The sequence below is a fragment of the Lissotriton vulgaris genome, chromosome 2_1 (genome assembly GCF_964263255.1).
Source record: "Lissotriton vulgaris chromosome 2_1, aLisVul1.2, whole genome shotgun sequence".
In the NCBI taxonomy this organism is placed as follows: domain Eukaryota; kingdom Metazoa; phylum Chordata; class Amphibia; order Caudata; family Salamandridae; genus Lissotriton; species Lissotriton vulgaris.
In genome coordinates, this window is record NC_141687.1 from 1,526,172,713 (window position 1) to 1,526,195,113 (window position 22,401).

General features: G+C 42.5%; 1 protein-coding gene across 7 annotated transcripts in view; it reads right to left on the bottom strand.

Moving 5' to 3' along the window:
* Nucleotides 1-6,895: 6,895 nt before the first annotated feature.
* USP28 (ubiquitin specific peptidase 28) overlaps nt 6,896-22,401 on the bottom strand; it is a 504,161-nt gene continuing 488,655 nt past the window's right edge. For all 7 annotated transcript variants that reach the window (XM_086957384.1, XM_086957380.1, XM_086957386.1 and 4 more), the window contains one exon: nt 6,896-7,751. In XM_086957384.1, coding sequence (XP_086813510.1) covers nt 7,576-7,751 — 176 coding nt within the window. In that variant the 3' untranslated portion in view covers nt 6,896-7,575. The remainder of the gene's footprint in view (nt 7,752-22,401) is intronic.

Sequence of the window (22,401 nt, forward strand, 5' to 3'; positions counted from 1 at the left end):
GAGGGGTACATGAGAAGCTTGTATCTCAGTCCACCCTTCACTCTCTGCTTTCATCCAGTGGGTAAACAGCCATGGTCTCCTCCTCCCTTGTGCGTGCTCACATTTAACCAACTTCTCTTGAGTGGCGAGTCATAGGAGACACATTTTCACTGGAGATATGAGGGAACGTGGGTCTTAGGAATGCAGGGTCTTTGGTGCTCAGTGGTGTGCCTCAAATTCCAACTTGATTTTCTTATCCGAGCTATTCGGAGAACGCTCAGGCGGGCAGTGGAAGTAGCATCCACCTCTCCGCATACAGGAATGGCTTTCTACCCTGCTGCCCGCCTCTCTGCCTTGCTGCCTTGCATCCCGTGCTCGCATCTACGGTGCAAGACGGAAGGGAGGTCGGCATTGTTGCTCCTTTGTTACGAAGAAGTTCGACCCGGCCCTAGCCCCCGAACAACAGTTTAAAGCACTTCTCAGCTCCGTTTTAAGGCTGAACCCACTGTCGCGTCCCCACTCTGATGGAAGACCTCATTTAACACATCGCTCGTTCCCACGAGCAAGTCGGCATCTCCCATCAGTTCCCGATTTTGCACCACCTGTGTCTTACCGAGGGTGGCTGACTGTTAACCAGTTGTCAGTGTGTTTATCAGCAGGACGCAAAACGCAAGTTGGTCGTTCTTAAGGAAATTACTCTGCCTTCCCTAACTTTTAAAATAGTCTTTAAAGGAGTCTTCGTGCTCTCCGAACGCAGTTGTCAGCAAGTATGCAGGCTGCGTTGTGTGTTGTGTAAGGGTTGGGCAGTTGAATCATTGGGCCTCGTTCCTTTTTTTCTTGATTAAACTTCTCAGTATAATGGAACACACAATTCACTTGAGGTGATTTCTAGGGGCAACCTATAATACAAAAATGTGCGTGACAACAGATGGTAGAGGCTTGTATTCTCTTGGCTTTCTACTGCAGAGAGATTGCAATGGCTGTTCTTGGAAGGGCAGACAGCATCCTCAGGATAAGGGTCTGTGGCAACCACATCTGCAACTTTGCTTCACAGCACTGGTTGTGGCACTTGAACACAGAACTGCCAACTTCAAAAACAAAAAAGAGTGCAGAGTGTGTGCAGAGTGAGTGCAGAGTGACGACGCGCTGATGGGTGAAGAGCTTTCTGAAACCTGCAGAGTGAGAGTGCAGAGTGTGTGCAGAGTGAGAGTGAGTGCAGCAGTATGAGTGAGTGCAGCAGAGTGAGAGTGAGTGCAGCAGAGTGAGAGTGAGTGCTGCAGAGTGAGAGTGAGTGCTGCAGAGTGAGAGTGAGTGCTGCAGAGTGTGAGTGAGTGCTGCAGAGTGTGAGTGAGTGCTGCAGAGTGTGAGTGAGTGCTGCAGAGTGTGAGTGAGTGCTGCAGTGTGAGTGCTGCAGAGTCTGAGTGAGTGCTGCAGAGTGTGAGTGCTGCAGAGTGTGAGTGAGTGCTGCAGAGTGTGAGTGAGTGCAGTGTGAGTGAGTGCAGAGTGTGAGTGAGTGCAGAGTGTGAGTGAGTGCAGAGTGTGAGTGAGTGCAGAGTGTGAGTGAGTGCAGAGTGTGAGTGAGTGCAGAGTGTGAGTGAGTGCAGAGTGTGAGTGAGTGCAGAGTGTGAGTGAGTGCAGAGTGTGAGTGAGTGCAGAGTGTGAGTGAGTGCAGCGTGTGAGTGAGTGCAGATTGTGAGTGAGTGTAGAGTGTGAGTGAGTGCAGAGTGTGAGTGAGTGCAGAGTGTGAGTGAGTGCAGAGTGAGTGCTGAGTGTGAGTGAGTGCAGAATGAGTGCTGAATGAGTGCTGAATGAGTGCAGAGTGAGTGCAGAATGAGTGCAGAATGACTGCAGAGTAAGAGTGAGTGCGCAGGAAAAGACCACACACAAGACCACACACACACACACATACCACTCTCACCACCACACACGCAACCACACACACACACATCACTAGCCGTCAGTGCACGCTTTCACCGGGCACAAACACCATCAGCAGTCAGTGCAGGCTTCCACCAGGCACACACACCTCCAACCGTCTGTGCACGCTTTTACCAGGCACACACACCACCAGCCATCAGTGCACGCCTTCCACCAAGCACACACACCTCCAGCCGGCAGTGCACAATTTCTACAGGTACACACACCACCAGTCATCAGTGCACACATCAATTGTTAACGCATCCACAATTAACTATTGTAGCAATCGCAGTATGGTGCACTTTACTTTGAAACATATTCATCTAAAGCGCAGCATGCCACCATTGCTACAATTCCAATCCAACCCACATAATTCTACTACACACCACATGCATACACTCCATAACACATGGCTAAAAGACATTGCCATTTACAATGCCTTTAGCTCTAAATCAAATAAATCTGAGACCTATTGCATTTCTAATGCTCGTCTTTTAAGAAATCTTTCAAGTGATGAGGTAGTGACTCCTCCTCTCGGTGATATTGCGCATGGGCATCGACTCCTTTGTTAGATTGGTTTCCCACAGGCGGGTGAGAAAGGAGTGCAAGGACAATGTAAAACTCCCATAGCTTTGGCAGTATCAGTGTCTTTCTTCATCTTATCTAATGTGGTGTCAATTTGAGGGCCAAACAGATGTTCCTTGTCAAAAGGCCTGTTTAAAACTGCTTGTTGAACCTCTAGTTTGAAGCCAGAACATTGAAGCCAAGCCTGTGTCCTGAGAAGTATGCTAGTATTGATGCCCCTAGTGGCAGTGTCTGCTGCATCTAAGGCACATCAAATGGAGTTATTGGTGATGGCCGGACCCTTGGAAACAATGTGTTGACCCTTTATCTTTTGTTCATCCGGGAAACGCTGTAGCAATTCTTTTATTTCATCCTAATGGGCCCCATCGTAACATGCAAGTAGTGCCTGGGATTTGGCCACGTGGCAATGATTAGTTGTTTGAGCCGCAACTTGTTTTTTGCAGCATCAAAACATTTACTCTCCTTTTCAGAAGGTACTGTATCTCTAGTTCCCTGACTATTGGTTCATTTAAGAGCTAGGGTATCAACAATAGACCCTGGTGGTATCTTACTACATATGAAAAGGGGGTCTGAGGGAGCAGCTTTATATCTTTATCTACCCATGTTGTTATTACACAGGCACACATTGGCTCTTCAAATAGGTCATCCGAATGACACAACATGCCAGGAAGCATGGGCAGAAACTGTGTGTCTTCATGAGTGGTCCACAATGTATCAAAGAGTAGTCTTGTTCAAAGACTATTTATGTAATTGGACTTCATGATAAGTAGTTGCCCTAGCAATTACTTGCTGGTAAGCACTCACATCTTCAGGATGGGAGGGACTAGCTGGATAAATGTCTGGGTAATCGGGAGTCATGTGGTCTATATCATAAGAATCCCAAGGATCAGGATCCTCTAATGGTTCTCCTATACCCCTTTGAGACCTAGGTGAACCTGGAGGTTTATTATCTAAAGGGTCATGGTGTGGAGAGGAAGGAGGAGAAGGAGGGGATGGCGGAGGTGGTGATGCTGAAAGAGGCAAAGGAGGGGGTGGTGGTAATAGTGGTTGTGGAGGATAATATGCAGGGCTGGTAGCCCTGTCCTTTGTCCTCTTTTTAAGAGTATAGGAACGTACATTTTGTCTTCAAACATTAACTGCCTATTTAGTGGAGGAGGGGCTAAAATTCACCTTGTGCCTTCTTTGATGTGGAGTTTCCTTTCTGTAATGGCCATTTTTTCAAGTAAAGGATCGACTGGGGACATAGAAACTGAGGATTGCTTCGAGGGTTTCGGCTCAACCAATTTCTGAATAAAGAGTTTAGAGGTTTTCTGTCTGGCAGCAAAGTAGATGGAGTCAGTTGCAGCGTCGGTCCCGAATGCTTAGTGGAGACTGAGGAATGTGCCTGATCCGAGTTGGCCGAACTTGACATAGCCTTTGTGGAGGTTTTCGGTGCCGGGCCGGAAGACAAGGCTTCTGAAGTATCTTTTTAGATCAGACCATGGCCAGATGGCAGTGGTGGTCTGGCGAATGTATGGAAGTCTTTTTGGGCACTGGAGCAGGGTCTGGGGCAATGCTACTCACACGCTGCCCTAGTGGGCAGGCAAGGTGGACTCAAATTTGTCCTCCAAATAGGAGCTGGAGATTTCCTCGACAGAGAACTCCTCTTCTTCCACCTCGGCAGCAGGCTCTTCCTGTGCATGCTCCCCACTGAAAATGTCAGGAGTATTGTTTTCGTTGCATCAAGACATCTCCAGTCGATGCGCCCTTTGATCACGAAGTGTCTTTTTCGATCCAGAAGTCTTGCAGGCATCTCAGTCTGCCTCACGGTGCTCGGGTGACAGGCAAAGGTTGCTGACATGGTGTTGGTTGGTGAGCAGGTAATCGGCATGAAACTGTGAGAAAACTAAAAAGTGTCTGTTCCATCAGGAACACATCTTCTGCATTGATGGTTCACGTAGAAGGGTGTGCCCGAAGATGGGCGGCAGTCCAAAGTGCGAACGGTCAGTGTCTTAACCGAAAAAGGTTTTCGAGCGGCACAGTAATAATAAAACACGATTGAGATACACTATACTGTCAAAGACTCTTACCAAACAGTGTTGAACACGGAGGAGCGGCACACATCCGAACCAGGCTGCGGAGAAAATAATCTAACAAAGGAGTCGATCCAAGGTTGCTCACATGGTGTTGGTTGGTGAGCAGATAATTGGCATGAAGCTGTGAGAAAACTAAAAAGTGTCTGTTCCATCAGGAATACATCTTCTTCATTGATGGTGCACGTAGAAGGGTGTGCCCGAAGATGGGCTGCAGCCCAAAGTGCGAACGGTCAGTGTCTTAACCGGCAAAGGTATTCGAGCGGCACAGTAATAATAAAACACGATTGAGATACACTATACTGTCAAAGACTCTTACCAAACAGTGTTGAACACGGAGGAGAGGCACACATCCGAACCAGGCGGCGGAGAAAATAATCTAACAAAGGAGTAGATCCCCATGTGCAATATCACCAAAAGGAGGAGTCACTACCTCATGACTTCAAAGTCGTCTTCTAAGAGTTGTACTACTCCGAAACCAACACTACATGGCAGGAGTAGGCAAAGCATGTTTATCTACAGCCACACATGCCATTGAACAGCTACATTTTCAAAACATGCTTCCAGAAGATTGTACAAATCTCCATGTGAACGGGGAGTAGTAGGAAAAAAATTGCCAGATACAGAGAAATCAGGGCATAGTCTCAAAAAGTATACACAGTGACTAGATAGAAACCAGGACAGAGGGCAATATTTACTTATAGAAATTCAGAAAAAAAGGGTACGGAATCTGGATATGTTTAGAGGAGGATTCAAAATGGTTGAGGATGTGAAGAAAAAACAAAACTTATAAATAGATGGTGGGGAAGGAGGGAACAAGAAACCACATACTGTGAAAAGGGGTGGCTGCATGATGCAAGGGGTTCACAGTTGGCTCTATTTGTCCTTTAATATGATTAAATCTATCAACCCTGTCTCCTCTCCGAAATGTGAAATTAATCAAGCTTGCCAAGGATTACATATCGCCCATCCTTCAATACCTCTATAACTCTTCTCCATCATCAGCGATGGCACTTATGCCAACTTCTGTCTTCCAAACAGTACTGAGCCGATGTTATTCACCTTCAGCAGAGTACTGTGAAACTATTGCCTTTGTTCTCCTTGATGTTTCGGCAGCATTCAATACAGTCTCTTCCCTCAAGTGGCTCTTATAAGGTAAAAAACAGTACTAGTGCATAGCATGCATCCTATCTGGAGATCGCACTCAAAATGTGTCTACTGTCATTTGATTGATATTCTCGTTACGCAAATTATTCCAAACTCATAATAATACACTTAGATAAAAATATAGAATCAATGCACCTAGGTTTCAAAGAATGCCTAGGGGTTATCTCTGAATGAATCCGGTTCATCTAAATGAAATTATACTCTGACAAGAGTATGATTCTTATACTTGGAGGTTCCACTGAAATTAAATGTCCAACCGAAAAGATGACTACCCTTACACCAGTGGCGACAGTTTGCACCTGATGTTTTGTCTTCAACAGCAATCTATTGCGCAAGCAATGTATTTCTTGTGCTTAAAGACTGTGTGTAAAAGGCTGCTATTTTTACCCAATTATTTGCACCAAAAACATTATCTGGAGAGTGATCGCTCTCTGCCTGGACTACAGAGATTCCTTGGGCTCGCCCAATTCACCACAGCCAAGCATCAACTGATTCAATATGCAGTTGTTAGTCTTATGCTGTGGCTTACATGCAGCGATGAAATCTCAAAGCATCTGGGTTGCGCATACACTGGTTCCCCCTTGCCTAGATGGGTCTCTTCAAATTCCAATGAATTTTTATGGGATCATTTACGAGCCTTGCCCCACTTTACTTCCAACTCATTTACATTCGCATATTCCTTCCTGCTCATTCAGAATGACTTCAACCCATTCTAACTATTCATAGAGCCCATTCGGGTAGGGCCTTCTCAAATCAGACCTCATCTGATTCGAGTAGTTAACTCTTCACAATCAACAGAATCTCAGCTTCCGTGACTAGCTTAGGACTCTCCTGTTTACCACATCCTTCCTACTTATTTTGCATTTTCTAGTCCGTGGAATTAAAGTTTTCATGTTGATAAGATCATTAGAGCCCTGATTCTATGATCAACTACTGACTGAACCTGGTCTTTTTGAAGAAAGGTTCTGGAGTACAATATATGCAAGCATCCACATGCGCACGTCTGAGAAACAAAGTGAAAATTACTTTTAGTAAATTACACCAAAAATGTTTCTTAGAAAAAAATCTAAATCCGAATGTTTTTATGCCAACTCAAAGCGGGCCCAACCGCTCATATGCTTACATAAATGTGGATCATGCAGAATAAAAAAATACATAAGATGCAACAGCAGTGGTTAAAATGTGAAATTGGTATTTAATTAATAATATGCCACCCAAACAGATTGCGCAAATAGGTGGCTATTGCTGCTTTTATATAAAACCAGATTTTACACAGGCTAGCTGAAAACATGAAAATATGTTCCCGCGCCGTACCTCAGGGCCCATCTTCCAAGATACCTGAAAATCGATAAATAAGTAATTTCACCTAGGTAAAATAATATTGCATATTTATGTACACAGTATATTAACAGTGGCAAGAGGTGCATACAGTGAAAGTTGGATCTTTGGTTAGCTTCAGGTAGAAAAGCTACCAACACAACTAGTTAGCACTCCCCTTACCACGTTTGTCCACAGGGGAACTACTTTTATCCATCAGGTATCCATTTTGCTTGAATGACTTTTTTACCTTAACAGTCAACAGCGCATTGTAACATTAGACAAAGTGGACTTTTTGTCGAGTGGTTTCTGCCTTTTATAGGATAATTGTTTTTATAATAGTATTGTTCAAAAGGTGCATCAGTTCTCTTCTTTATGTGTTCTTCCATCAAACGAGCCTAGATACAAGTTACATTCAAGAGTCACTGTCATTGTGGATAGTCTTCATGGACCCTTCTGTGTAGGTCAGTGACAGAGATGGGGTGAGGGGTAGAAGATTGTAACAGTGCTGAAGGAGCTGTCCTGTCATGGTGCCTCATCAAGTAACAGTGACTGCTGAGTTGCTGTGAATTGATTCCATGACAGCGGCAAAACGGCTGCACAAGTCGTAGGGAGAATTTGGACGGATCTTGGGAGGCTCCTTCAAAACGATGATTTCAGCTGAACAGTCTAAAAGCCTTGGCAAGAACTCTCCCAGTTTCATCTGTGAGCTCTCTGTAGAAGCAAGAGGAATGGATAGGTGAATTAAAACATGAAAGATTGATGGCTAATGACATTACAAAACCTTATGGGGCTCATGAATTTTTTTTATTGGGTGAGCAGCAGAAATATCGGAGTCGACAAGTAGCTAAGAAATTTCTACCAAACACCTGGACTTCTGCCCTTGAGCGAATGACAGATTCAAGCTGCCAACTGCTGTTCACCCGAGTTTGTAAGGGACTGGGTGGGTAAGAACAGATTATTGCCTATACCATTAGGGCCACTTAAGCTTCAACAAAGAACCTACTTCATGAAGTTGCAAAGGGCAGATCCAAGCAAAAGAATTAAGACTTTACAGTACAATATAAAGCTAGGCTATTGAAAATCTGGCACAGAGGAATTTTCAAAAACTATTAGTTAATCTAAAGTTATCAAACATTGATTCAGCACTACACTGGGAATTATACTTTATGGGATAGTGTGGCTCGTTTATAAACTATTAAACTTCACAGAAAAACAGTATGGTACCAAATTCAGTTTTTTAATGCTAATTTGGTGACAGACACTCCTTTTAGGTTTTTTTTTTTTTACCAAAAATTTTGGCTAAAAAAACAATAGCTGTACAATCGTCTTCTTCATTACTATATAGTTCTATAACACTCTTCCGATTATAGAGAAGGCATACTATTTTACACAAACTTCCCAAAACATTGCTGGATATTTATATGTAGTATAAACCTTATCTCACAATGTGTAATTTTCCACGTTAACGTTTTATGAATGATTGACCAGTGAAAGGAGTGAAGCTCAAGATACACAGAACCTGGTTGGTTTCGGAACTTAGCTGCTGATTTACAATGTGGCTGAGAGAGCATTCCGTCGCGACAGAGAACCAGCTCTGTGACTCCGTCGGTCTGCTGGTCCGATTTAGAGGTGGGCCAGCTGCCAGGCCAGGTTTACAACAACGGAGTAAAATGTATTCCATTGTTCTAGGGTCTGTAGGTGTAGGGGCTGTTTGAGGCAAGCCATCTGACCCTCCACCCTATTTAAATTGGGTGGATGGATGACTTTAAAAACAAAATTTTAATGTCTGTCACCCCAAGTTATGTCCGAGATTCGTTCACTGTACTTACTACGTTTGACAGAACCTATCTTTCAGTGTTCGATACCAATTCTTGGCCCCAGTATGAAGGCTGGGAGATGTGGTATACCTAAATTCCAAGTACAAAAGGTAGCAATTGTGAGCTTCAATATGGGGGAGGGTGGAGGGATAACAATCTTGAACCTTTCTGTCCACTGGTCTCCTTCAATTTAGGATTATTAAAAAAAAAAAAAAAGTCATTGGGCACAATGCTTCAGGTAAAAAAAAAAATTGTTTAGCGGGCACTCGTAAAATAAGACAACAGAATTATAATGTCTAATTATCTATAAAATAGATTTGAATAGAACTGTACTCAGAGCTATAAGGGTGACAACTAAGGTGAAATGCTCAAACATTGAACAAAATACCAGGTGACACTGTTCATTAGTGTCCGCTAATTCTGGTCCTATAACAAATCCTTCTTGTGGTGCTGCAGTCATTGTTCTATCATTTTAGGTGTTTTGGGGGTGGCGAGGTCGAAAATAAAAGTGACCAAAGTGGGACTTCTAAGAACTAGGATTTTCTTGACCCTCTTACACCAAATCCACCCAACCATATTCTAATCACAAATTTCTCACCATTAGAATATTCCCAAGCACCAGACTGGATCTAGAGACGTTTTCCGCCATGTTCCCTCTGCACCGATAGGTGACACTATATGGCTTTGCAGTGACTTCACCCCACCATGGAAGTGATAGAGCAAAGCCTCATATTAGCGCTACGCCAGAATGCTGTCACTTTCTTTATCTTTCTTCTTCCAAAGCCTCAGAGGCAGAGCACTTTGAGCAAAGAGCAAGTGACAGTGTGCCAAAATCTAACTTGGAATCTTATTACGATGTTCATTAGTCCAGTCCACAGAACAGGGAGCTGTGAGGACAGTGAGAAATATTCTGTTAGACAAAGTATCCACAATGTAGAGCTTTATTGAAGATAAGAAACTTGTTCTGGTGGATCTGCAGATTGCACACCTTTAGAATAGACACCCCATTTTGTCTGTTGTGATCCTAGTGAAACCCACATACAGCTGTTTCTCCACAATAGTCTCTTGTATGTTCCATGTAGAAACTCCAAAGCTCTCTAAGGGTCGAGCAGATGGAGTCTTTCCTCTTCGTTCGAGGGGAGTACTGTGTGAAAAATGCCAGCAGAGTAATCAATTGCCAGCCGCAGAAGGATGGAACCACCTTTGGCAAGAAGGAAGCCCCAGTCTTCAGCACCAATTTCTCCAGGAAGAAAATGGCACACAGAGGTTGTACGGAGAGTGTCTGTAGTTTACTCATAAAGCCTGAAAGCAAAAAAGTCTGTCTTGATTGTCAAAAGCTATAGAAAGCAACAGTGCATAGACTCAAATGGCTTGCGCAGGACACAGGTAACAACATGACTAGAATTAGACCCCTCTGAGGCAGGACAAAAGGCAACCAGTGATTCAAACAGAAGGCTGATCAGGCAAATATAAATGGCTGAAAAGGAAATATTAACTACTTAAAAGTTACCTTTTCAATCAACCCAACTAATTAATCTCTACTCTCTCTGTCATAGTCTGCTTACGTGCCAGGACACTCCAGAGTATTTGTGCACGCTACAAATCATTTATAACATAACATAACGGGGTGAACTGGAAGACCATGCTGGGACAACCAAAAAAACAACCAACAATATATCAGAAGGTATGGTCAGCAGAGGGACTTGATGACAGACCCAGCACGGAGATATAAGATTTTTCCAGTACCCTGTATTGATACAAGAATGATAAACGTCCACCTTCCCCAAGACTGGAAACATGCCTACTAAGGAAACCATCTGCAGACCCTAGCAAACTCCACAACTACCGACCCATTTCCCTGCTCCCGTTCCCGGCCGAAGTATTAGAAAAAGCCATCAACAAACAACTCTCCTCACATCTGGAACGGAACCTCCTAGTCAACCTCTCCGAATCCGTATTCTGCAACAACCACAGCACCAAAACAGCCCTCATTGCAGCTACCAACAACATCCAAGCCCTACTCAAACGAGGATAGACTGCGGCTCGGATACTCCTAGACCTCTCGACAGCCTTCAATACAGTCTCCAGCCACACACTCTTCACAAGGATGCACAACATAGAAATCTAAGGAGATGCTCTTAGACAGATCACCTTTTTCCTCACCGGGAGAACGCAAAAAGTCTGCCTTTCCACCTTCACTTCTGAAACTAAGGAAATCTGCGGAGTACCCCAAGGAGCCTTGTTCAGCCCCATTCACTTCAATACTTTTATGACACCTCTGGCCAGCATCGCCATAACCAACGGACTCAACATCATATCCTACGCCAACGATACACAACTCATCCTCTCCAAAGACACCACCAACACTAAGAATAGCTTCCACAACTGCATGACAGGCTTTGCCAACTAGATGAAGCACAACTGCCTGTAGATCAACTCGGACAAGACAGAATAACTGATTTTCAGAAATAACTAAAGGGCCGCCCGTTTCTATTTGAATACATCCGCCTTCGGCTGATTAGAAGTAGAATGGGGCTTGCGGATTCCCCTTCCTGAGCCAGTTAATGGTCCCAGGGACCCTATCGACCCAGGGCCACACAAAATTATATTTCTTTTGAAGAGGGGTGTAGCCTCTCTCCCTAATAGGGTAAGATGAGGCGAACTCTCGCCCCAAGTCAGATGCACAGCAACTGAAAGCCTTCGTGGCCATTCAAAAGTTAATCCATCATTTACTTTTCTGTGATTTTTTCTGTCAATGTTCTATTCTCGTTTTTTTTCCCATTTTTATTCTTTCCAATTTATTCAGTACTCCACACACGGGATTGGTTGCCAATTTTCCAAGCTTCTCACGCATAAACTGTGCCCATCCGAGCCTCTCGCTTAAACATGACAGTGGCAAAAGGTTCGTTCCACGCAGTGTTTATTTAAAACCCAATGCATTTCGGGGCTAAAAGCCCCTTCGTCAGGGGACACTATAAAATAACAATAAACACATGTCATTGTTACAGAACTAAACAACGTTATAGCATTTATGAACAATTATTTAAAACAGTGTATCATGTGCATCAACATAAATATCTTAAAAACTCCATCATCTGTGAGTTCCTGAATGACACCAAATAAATGATTTAAATAAACATAGTTGCCTGTTAACTATATCTTGCCTTAAAAACGCTGTTAAGGATATTGTGCTGAATGTGGCATACAATCTAAACAGAGTGTACGAATCAGCTCACCCCCTATGATAGACCACACATTTTACTACCTAATTTGAGTGTGAACCTATAATCTCCACCGAGATTCGCCTAATGTTGTTTTACCTAAAAAGTTGTGCTTTGGCTACATGTTCTAGCGTATACATGTCTCACTCTCCAATGTCTATATACCTCCCTCCTTATCTCGTGAACGAGAAGGTCCCTTAACATAACCCGATATTTTTATATCCTGCAACAACAATATGTCTAAACGGACATTCACATACCTGCTGGAAAGGAAGAGCCTTCATACTCCTCCCATCTCACATAGTGTGGCTATTCAGTATTTCTCCTGTTTTTAAACCATTCCCCTTCCAACAAGCTTTTCACTGATAGGTACTACTCTCGTTATATTCCCGCCATCTTTATGCAAAAGCACTCCTTGCCGAGCGAGAGAAACTATAAAACCCACAATGCACTACAGCAGTACATCTATGAAATTTAAATACGCACTCTAAGTCACAATTAATGCACATTTCCCTGTTGTAATGTTCGTCCATTTCAAAACAACATGTTGCTCCAGTCTGTTTCCCTGATATTAAAACAAAGCTGTATTTCCCGAACCAAGATGTTCACGCCGTCCTTGTGGATTGCTGTAGTTTAGTCCTTTTACTATTTCTTATGCAATATTCTTCTAGCGGGTGCTTTCCCGTGTAGGGCAATCATGTGACAAACAATTCGAGAAATCGGGATGCACTCCATTGTACTCATGTTCCACCATATTTCACTCTATTAGTCCATCATTTTATAAGGATGCGTGCAGTCTGACATCGAGCCTTGCCCTGTGGCCCTCAATTAGACAATAGGGTAAGATGAGGCGAACTCTTGCCCCAAGTCAGATGCACAGCAACTGAAAGCCTTCGTGGCCATTCAAAAGTTAATCCATCATTTACTTTTCTGTGATTTTTTCTGTCAATGTTCTATTCTCGTTTTTTTCCCATTTTTATTCTTTCCAATTTATTCAGTACTCCACACACGGGATTGGTTGCCAATTTTCCAAGCTTCTCACGCATAAACTGTGCCCATCCGAGCCTCTCGCTTAAACATGACAGTGGCAAAAGGTTCGTTCCACGCAGTGTTTATTTAAAACCCAATGCATTTCGGGGCTAAAAGCCCCTTCGTCAGGGGACACTATAAAATAACAATAAACACATGTCATTGTTACAGAACTAAACAACGTTATAGCATTTATGAACAATTATTTAAAACAGTGTATCATGTGCATCAACATAAATATCTTAAAAACTCCATCATCTGTGAGTTCCTGAATGACACCAAATAAATGATTTAAATAAACATAGTTGCCTGTTAACTATATCTTGCCTTAAAAACGCTGTTAAGGATATTGTGCTGAATGTGGCATACAATCTAAACAGAGTGTACGAATCAGCTCACCCCCTCTCTGATAGGTACTACTCTCGTTATATTCACGAATATAACGAGAGTAGTACCTATCAGTGAAAAGCTTGTTGGAAGGGGAATGGTTTAAAAACAGGAGAAATACTGAATAGCCACACTATGTGAGATGGGAGGAGTATGAAGGCTCTTCCTTTCCAGCAGGTATGTGAATGTCCGTTTAGACATATTGTTGTTGCAGGATATAAAAATATCGGGTTATGTTAAGGGACCTTCTCGTTCACGAGATAAGGAGGGAGGTATATAGACATTGGAGAGTGAGACATGTATACGCTAGAACATGTAGCCAAAGCACAACTTTTTAGGTAAAACAACATTAGGCGAATCTCGGTGGAGATTATAGGTTCACACTCAAATTAGGTAGTAAAATGTGTGGTCTATCATAGGGGGTGAGCTGATTCGTACACTCTGTTTAGATTGTATGCCACATTCAGCACAATATCCTTAACAGCGTTTTTAAGGCAAGATATAGTTAACAGGCAACTATGTTTATTTAAATCATTTATTTGGTGTCATTCAGGAACTCACAGATGATGGAGTTTTTAAGATATTTATGTTGATGCACATGATACACTGTTTTAAATAATTGTTCATAAATGCTATAACGTTGTTTAGTTCTGTAACAATGACATGTGTTTATTGTTATTTTATAGTGTCCCCTGACGAAGGGGCTTTTAGCCCCGAAATGCATTGGGTTTTAAATAAACACTGCGTGGAACGAACCTTTTGCCACTGTCATGTTTAAGCGAGAGGCTCGGATGGGCACAGTTTATGCGTGAGAAGCTTGGAAAATTGGCAACCAATCCCGTGTGTGGAGTACTGAATAAATTGGAAAGAATAAAAATGGGAAAAAAAACGAGAATAGAACATTGACAGAAAAAATCACAGAAAAGTAAATGATGGATTAACTTTTGAATGGCCACGAAGGCTTTCAGTTGCTGTGCATCTGACTTGGGGCGAGAGTTCGCCTCATCTTACCCTATTGTCTAATTGAGGGCCACAGGGCAAGGCTCGATGTCAGACTGCACGCATCCTTATAAAATGATGGACTAATAGAGTGAAATATGGTGGAACATGAGTACAATGGAGTGCATCCCGATTTCTCGAATTGCCTCTCATCCTAAGCCACTGAATGGCCAAAGGACCCCATCACTTGTGGACCATTGAAATATTTAGTTGGGGAGATGGTCATACGGCCCCTTTCTCTGAGTCATAAAATGGCACCAAAGACCCGATCCCCCGGACTCAGTATTGTTCTGTGACGGGGAGAGCGTGAACAGGGAATAGAAATGTAACTTTATGCATGTGTCTTCTGAGCAAGGAACATAGGTTTGCTCCAATCCTGCCAGGCGGGATCTAGCCAATGGGGCTCCCTCCCGACTGCATCTAGGATGGGTGCTGGCAAGTGAGCCGGCGGGATTGCACGACCCCCCCCCTCCCCACACCCCGCCCCGACACCTCTGAGTGGTGGGTGGTCAGAGGTGGGACTAGGGTACCCTCTGCAAAGAAAAAAGATGATTGCAAGATCCTGCCAGTACCCAGGATGGGTAAGGCTGGAGAGCCAGCGGGGCCAAGGGAGCCTTGGGCCTCCACCAGCAGTCTGAAAGTTAATGTTGTTGAGGGCCACAGGTGAAATAAAGGAAAAAGATGAGAATATGAAATTAGTGGAGTAGCTGTTGATTCCATAATGACTGATCCTGATGGGGTGCACCCCATAATGCCATGTGAGGGGTATTTATATGTATACATTTACCCTTGCCGTGCCCCTAGAACTGGCAGGGGCACCACAAAGTATTTTTTTTATATTTTGTGTGTGGGAGGCTGCAGGCAGTGCAGCACCCACCTAGGAACACATTGCCCCTAGGAGAGCGTAACATTTTTTTGAAGCTGTCCGAGCTGGAGCGGTCTGGCCTCCAGCTAGAGTTTAGGGACATCTTGTAGTTGGTCTTATGGCTGCATTGTGTGGCCTGAAGAGTGTTAAGGAAATATTCAACATGTTTAGGGTGTTTTGGGGGAGGGAAAAAGCTTTATTTAAAATATCTTTTCACAGTGAATATTATTTATTGGTATGTAACAAGCACCTTGAGACTGTTTTCAGGCACCATTTGTTGCTGCAGCAGTTTTTGCCCTAAGTGAAAGGGGTATGCCCAGAAGTTTGTCCCTTGCTCACTGTGCCATTGGAATCTAGATATCCTAGCTGATGAGGTGATATACCACGTAACCTGGTGGGGGCAGAGGTGGTAGTGGGTATCTTTATATCAAGTCGTGTTTGCCACTGGGTGGTTATTGTCAGGATTGTGTTTCCAAGGAAATGCCTTTTTTGTGTTGCTAACAACTTTGGCACTGTTTGACGAATCTCTACTAAACCTTCCTAAAAAAGTGCTACTGTTTGACTAGTTTGCCCTTGGAACGTTTCAGGGTGATTAATCAAGCAAGGGCAGAGAAAAACAGAGGTCCTAAAACACAGTTCCCCCATTCATTTTCCATAGGAACTTTAGACACAGCTACAGCCCAAACAGCTAAACGGATTTACACAATTTGGCAAGTTCTAGATCTTGATCCAGCCAGAGGGCTTTATGTTTTGATTTACATCTGCTCAGTAGTTTTTAGAGAAATTAAGGTTTAAAGAAATTGTCTATATCTTGCTGCGGAGCCGACAGATCTCATCCCGAGATCTGATTGGCTGCCACCATCTGAACCAGGAAGTGGTGGCAGCCATCTTAGGAGTCGGTCCAGAGTCCTAAAAAAAAAAAGCAAAAATAAGACATAGGGGCCAGGGTACGGATACCCTGGCCCCCTAGGCTTGGTGGTGGTGTTCCAGAGGGACCCTGCCTGGGGCCAAAAATGATACGTTTTTTCTCAATTTTGGAGCAAATTAGCAGCGGATCCGCTGCAAAATAATTCAAAGAAAAAGTACAGGCTCCCCTACGTTTAAATAGAAAAAGACCCCCCCCCCCCAGGGCTAGAAGGGGAGGCACGAGGGATGTTTTAGGGAGGTGCATGCACCCCCCCCCCCTTTCAAGCCTCCAAAAGGCGCCAGAGACCCCCTCCCCGGGGCCGATAACTTCAACAAAGAGGAGAGAGGCCTCCCTGAGCAATACAATGACCTGTAAACCCTATCCCAGGGGCTTAGCTCATTGACATTGTCCCTGGGTCCCCCACCCCTAGGACACTGTCTATTTCCCTGTCCACTGGTGCATGCATGGATGGTATCTTATAAAAAAACAGAACCAGTGGCTGTCCTGGGTGGGAATGGGATTCCGAGAAACTACATTTACGAAATAGGTGAACAAAAAAGATATTATTCACTGATCCTTCAAGGACAAGCTGTGCATGACTATCTTTGAATTGCTCAAGCACCGAGTCAGACTCCTAACCGAACCATCCATCGAAGAGCATGTCCATAAGGGAAGGTTGGACTTCCAGTGAAAACCCTGATGCTTGTTTTCAGGAGTGCCTTCTATTTACTACAATAGTGGCAATAGCACGGCCTATGAAGTCCTCATTATCAGAGTCAGGAGGGACTGTAAATATGCCCTAGACGGCATTAGAGGCAAACAGTGCCCCTGTTCTATGACAGTTCTGGCACCAAGGGAGTGCCCAAGGTTGAAGATCTAACTGGAAAAACTAAACGGTTACTTACCAGTAGGAATAGTTTCTCAGCTTGAAGAATTGCACAAGTTAAAATGCTGTGTATTAGTCTGCCATCAAGTGGTTGCTTCTGAAATCGTTCTTGCTTTTCTTTTCCTGCTGTGGGCGTCGTAGACCACAATTTGGTGGTATGTCTATACCCCTGTGTGACGTCAGACGGTGCCCCGGATGGTCCTGTGTGTAGTTGCCATCTTCAGATTCTTTTCTTTCTCTTTTGTTTTCCACCTGGTTGCTTAATATATTTATTTCTTATGGTCACTGTTGGGACAGATAATTTCTCCAAATTATTTGGAAAAACCTTTTCAAATGAGTCCCGGTTAGCCCCTAACCTTTACCTACAGGGTTGCTTGAGGGCACAATATGACAACAAAGTCATGATCTGAGCACAAGCTCCATAGGCACATGTGTGGGGGTCCTTGAGAGACATCCGTTTCCTGCAATTGCGGCATAGTTTGAATTCTGCTGCTTTCAGGGAAGACATCTTCTCTGTCACCCTGTATGAGAAAAAAAATTTAGTTGGGAGCTCGGAACGCAGACCGGATCTACCTTGAAGGCTGTTGAAAGAAAGGAAATTATGATAGCATGTATGGGTGGTGGTTATAAGTGGCTCTGCTTCGCCACTTCAGGGGCAGTATGAAGTTGCCGCCGACTCATACAACCAGTGCATGGGAACCATTGTTCAAAAAATCTCTGGAACTAGTGTAGTGCCTGGGATATATTCTAGGGGTAATGAATCTTTGGCTTACATTATTCATCAGAAACTCTGGCTTCCTGCTCCTTCCATCACTTTGCACTTGTCATGCCATTGACTTACAATCTTTATTGTGTCAGATGAGATTTCTATTCAGTATGCCACAGTGCTGTGCTTTATCCTCAGATGGTGGAAATATTTTAATTGAACCGACAAAGGGATAGAAAAACATGCTGCTTTTGCCTTGTGGAATAGTATAAACAAAGGTTTTTCCTTTCTGTGTTGTTAAACTTTAAATTGGTGACCAAAAGGTCTACACATGAACCTTAATTTCTGTTCAAGTTGTGACACACATAGTTGACTTTATACAACCCAAATTACCTTGTACTACAAGACACTAGTAATTTATTTTACTTCTCAAGTTTTATTTATTTTTAAAAAACATCAATTTTTTCAATTAAAAACATGAATAAGCATTCATTATGTATGGCATTCAAGATCATGTGCTCTGGTACATGAAGTGTAAACCTATCTAACAATTCCAATTATGGTTGCTATCACAGAGTACACTGATCCAAAATGTTAAACAAGACTCCAATCTGCATCCATCAGCAATTATAAATAACATTTAATAAAAACATGATACGTAAAAGTCCTTTGTCGACGCGTTTCGGTGCTTTTTGTGATAATATAACACCTTCCTCAGGACGGACGAGTTAAAAACAGATGTGGTCTTCTCTCTACAAAAATGAATGCACAAAATTAATTTTACAAAAAACTAGAGAAGACGTGTAATACAACAGGTTGTGTACATCTCATGTCAGTCAGTTCAGAATTTTTTAATTATTAAGAGTGAACTAAAGTGCTTACTTTATTTAGTTTACTATTGGTCCTTCTCTTGCATGGTGAGGCCCAAAAACATGCTGATTTGAATTTAAGGGAGCCAATTCAATACGGCTCAAGGGATTTCTGTGAATTGAAAAGTAGCGTAAGATTAATTTCTATTATCCCCCATTTATTCGGCATCTAATAAGTAGCATCCCAACTTACTTAAAAGCGGGGAGACTCGTGTTTACGGTCTTTCAATCTGCGCAGAAAATTCAGGAATGTTTCCTCATTCACCTGTGTAGTTTAACCAGATACTCTATTTACAGTCTGTATCATGTCTAGTAATTTTAAAACATTTACTAGCTATCTTTGGGTATAAATACATACCAGTAAGGTTAAAACTTAGGTCCAGCGTGTTATCCTTCTGCTGTCCAGAGTGATTTTTTCTGGTGCCACGTTCGCGGTATAATTACATCGACCCGTGTTTACTGTGGTCACTTACTTCTTCCGTGATACCTAGATAAATGGAGTTTGTTACACTCCTTGCCAGATTTTACATGAATCACAAATCGTTGTATTATTGGGTGGGGTTTTTTACATTATATTGATAAACCAAATTCTCCATAATATTCTACGCAAGGGGGTCCCATAATGTTATTGGAGCTTGTCCTAATGTATGACTCGACGTTTCTTACACACATAAAAGGTTTGCCCAAGGGTAGTTCTAAGGACAGACCTTCCTGTCGATCCCCATCTATTTTTGCCCCAGAGTATCCCTTTAGGCCTCAAGTGGCTGCTGTGGTACAAACCGATATTACACACTGACTGGCAATTACCCAAAGCCCCCACTATATGTCATTTGGTAGCTTATTAGTTAAAAGACAGCCGGGAGGTCCAAGTATTTGAAGCCCCAACAAAAGCTATGGTGTTCTGTATACAGTTGTCCTACCCTTCCTCTTATATTTTTACTTTGAGCGTACTCCACCTTTGTCATTAGACTGGGGCGCGTTCTTTGACTTTAAAACCCAATACTTGCCCTTCTAAAGTTGTTTAAATTGCCCTTTAATACTCGAATGGTGGAGTACGCTCAAAGTAAAAATATAAGAGGAAGGGGAATTGCCAGTTAGTGTGTAATATCGGTTTGTACCACAGCAGCCACTTGGGGCCTAAAGGGATACTCTGGGGCAAAAATAGATGGGGATCGACAGGAAGGTCTGTCCATAGAACTACCCTTGGGCAAACCGTTTATGTGTGTAAGAAACGTCAAGTCATACATTAGGACAAGCTCCAATAACATTATGGGACCCCCTTGCGTAGAATATTATGGAGAATTTGGTTTATCAATATAATGTAAAAAACCCCACCCAATAATACAACGATTTGTGATTCATGTAAAATCTGGCAAGGAGTGTAACAAACTCCATTTATCTAGGTATCACGGAAGAAGTAAGTGACCACAGTAACACAGGTCGACGTAATTATACCGCGAACGTGGCACCAGAAAAAATCACTCTGGACAGCAGAAGGATAACACGCTGGACCTAAGTTTTAACCTTACTGGTATGTATTTATACCCAAAGATAGCTAGTACATTTTTTTAAATTACTAGACTTGATACAGACTGTAAATAGAGTATCTGGTTAAACTACACAGGTGAATGAGGAAACATTCCTGAATTTTCTGCGCAGATTGAAAGACGCAACATTAATCAGGAAAAAGACCGTAAACACGAGTCTCCCCGCTTTTAAGTAAGTTGGGATGCTACTTATTAGATGCCAAATAAATGGGGGATAATAGCAATTAATCTTGCGCTACTTTTCAATTCACAGAAATCCCTTGAGCCGTATTGAATTGGCTCCCTTAAATTCAAATCAGCATGTTTTTGGGCCTCACCATGCAAGAGAAGGACCAATAGTAAACTAAATAAAGTAAGCACTTTAGTTCACTCTTAATAATTAAAAAATTCTCAACTGACTGACACGAGATGTACACAACCTGTTGTATTACACGTCTTCTCTACTTTTTTGTAAAATTAATTTTGTGCATTCATTTTTGTAGAGAGAAGACCATATCTGTTTTTAACTCGTCCGTCCTGAGGAAAGTGTTATATTATCACAAAAAGCACCGAAACGCGTCTACAAAGGACTTTTACGTATCATGTTTTTATTAAAATGTTATTTATAATTGCTGATGTATTTGTAACCAGATTGGAGTCTTGTTTAACATTTTGGATCAGTGTACTCTGTGATAGCAACCATAATTGGAATTGTTAGATAGGTTTACACTTCATGTACCAGAGCACATGATCTTGAATGCCATACATAATGAATGCTTATTCATGTTTTTAATTGAAAAAATTGATGTTTTTTAAAAATAAATAAAACTTGAGAAGTAAAAGAAATTACAAGGTAATTTGGGTTGTATAAAGTCAACTATTTGTGTCACAACTTGAACAGAAATTAAGGTTCATGTGTAGGCCTTTTGGTCACCAATTTAAAGTTTAACATCACAGAAAGGAAAAACTTTTGTTTATACTATTGACACCCGGTCCTTTCTGGTTTCTGGGAAACTCTCTTATTTTATAAGTTTGCCTTGTGGAAACCTTTTGTCAAAATAATCAACTAAGCTATCAATTCACAAGCAGAAAAACAATGACGAAAAATTGGCATGAAAAGTTTTGAAACCAAAGGGAGGTTACAGGAATCTATTAATGTGCGTATTCTTCACTTAATAACAATACCCTTCTTCCTTAACACTTTCAAGTTGCTGATCCTGCTATCTCGAAGCAGACTATGAAGAGCTGATCTACAAGTTACTTCCTCAATCCGGTTTTTACTAGCAGATAAATATTCAAATGCTGTATCCGTGACTTGTCCCTATAGTAAACATTCCTTAACATGGGTTTTACAGAAATCAGAAAATGCGCACATTGTTCATTCATGATTATTGCACTTGCATTGCGTATTCATTCACATGATCGGACTTAGGGTTTTGCAAATACAGAAATAAACACACTTCTTATATAGGACATATCAATTCCGAAGTTGCCTTACTAACAAGTGAGGAAGGTGGATGAATAGTAGGTGTAGGCGGAATGTTTTATTCTGCCTGCAGAATTTGGCATATTCACGTTACTCTTTTAAAGAGCAGTTCCAGCCAAATTCCACCAATCACCGCATGGCTGAATTTTTTTCCTTGCGCAGCCCCAGAAACGTTAGCTGGTGAGTGTGATGTGGCTTCTACTATCATCATTGTCTAAAGCGGGCGTAGAAGTGCGGAGGCGGCTTCTGTAGCAAAGTTGCGGCCGTTTGAGTAGATTTTCTACTCGAACGTCATCAATATCAACTCTAACGGCTCTTGGGCACCTGCTGTTCTTGCTGATTTTTCAGCTACCAGTGCTAATTGACAGCACGTTCTACGCGATGTAGATATGTTCTAGCCATTGGCAGAACTCCAAGGAATCTCGCGGAATTTTTTATGTAACTCTACGGAATTCCGTGGAGTAAAACTTATTAATGTGCTTGCTCTTCTATATGATTAAGTGGTCCAATGTTACTGATAGAGATTTCGATTTGGTTCATCATTTGGAAATCTTTGGACGCCAGCAGTCCATTCATTAGAGGAATTGAATTTCCCCATCTTTAACTGCAGTTCCTCAATGTAGATCTGCAAGGCACGCGGCGCCAGCGGAAGAACCTCTGTCT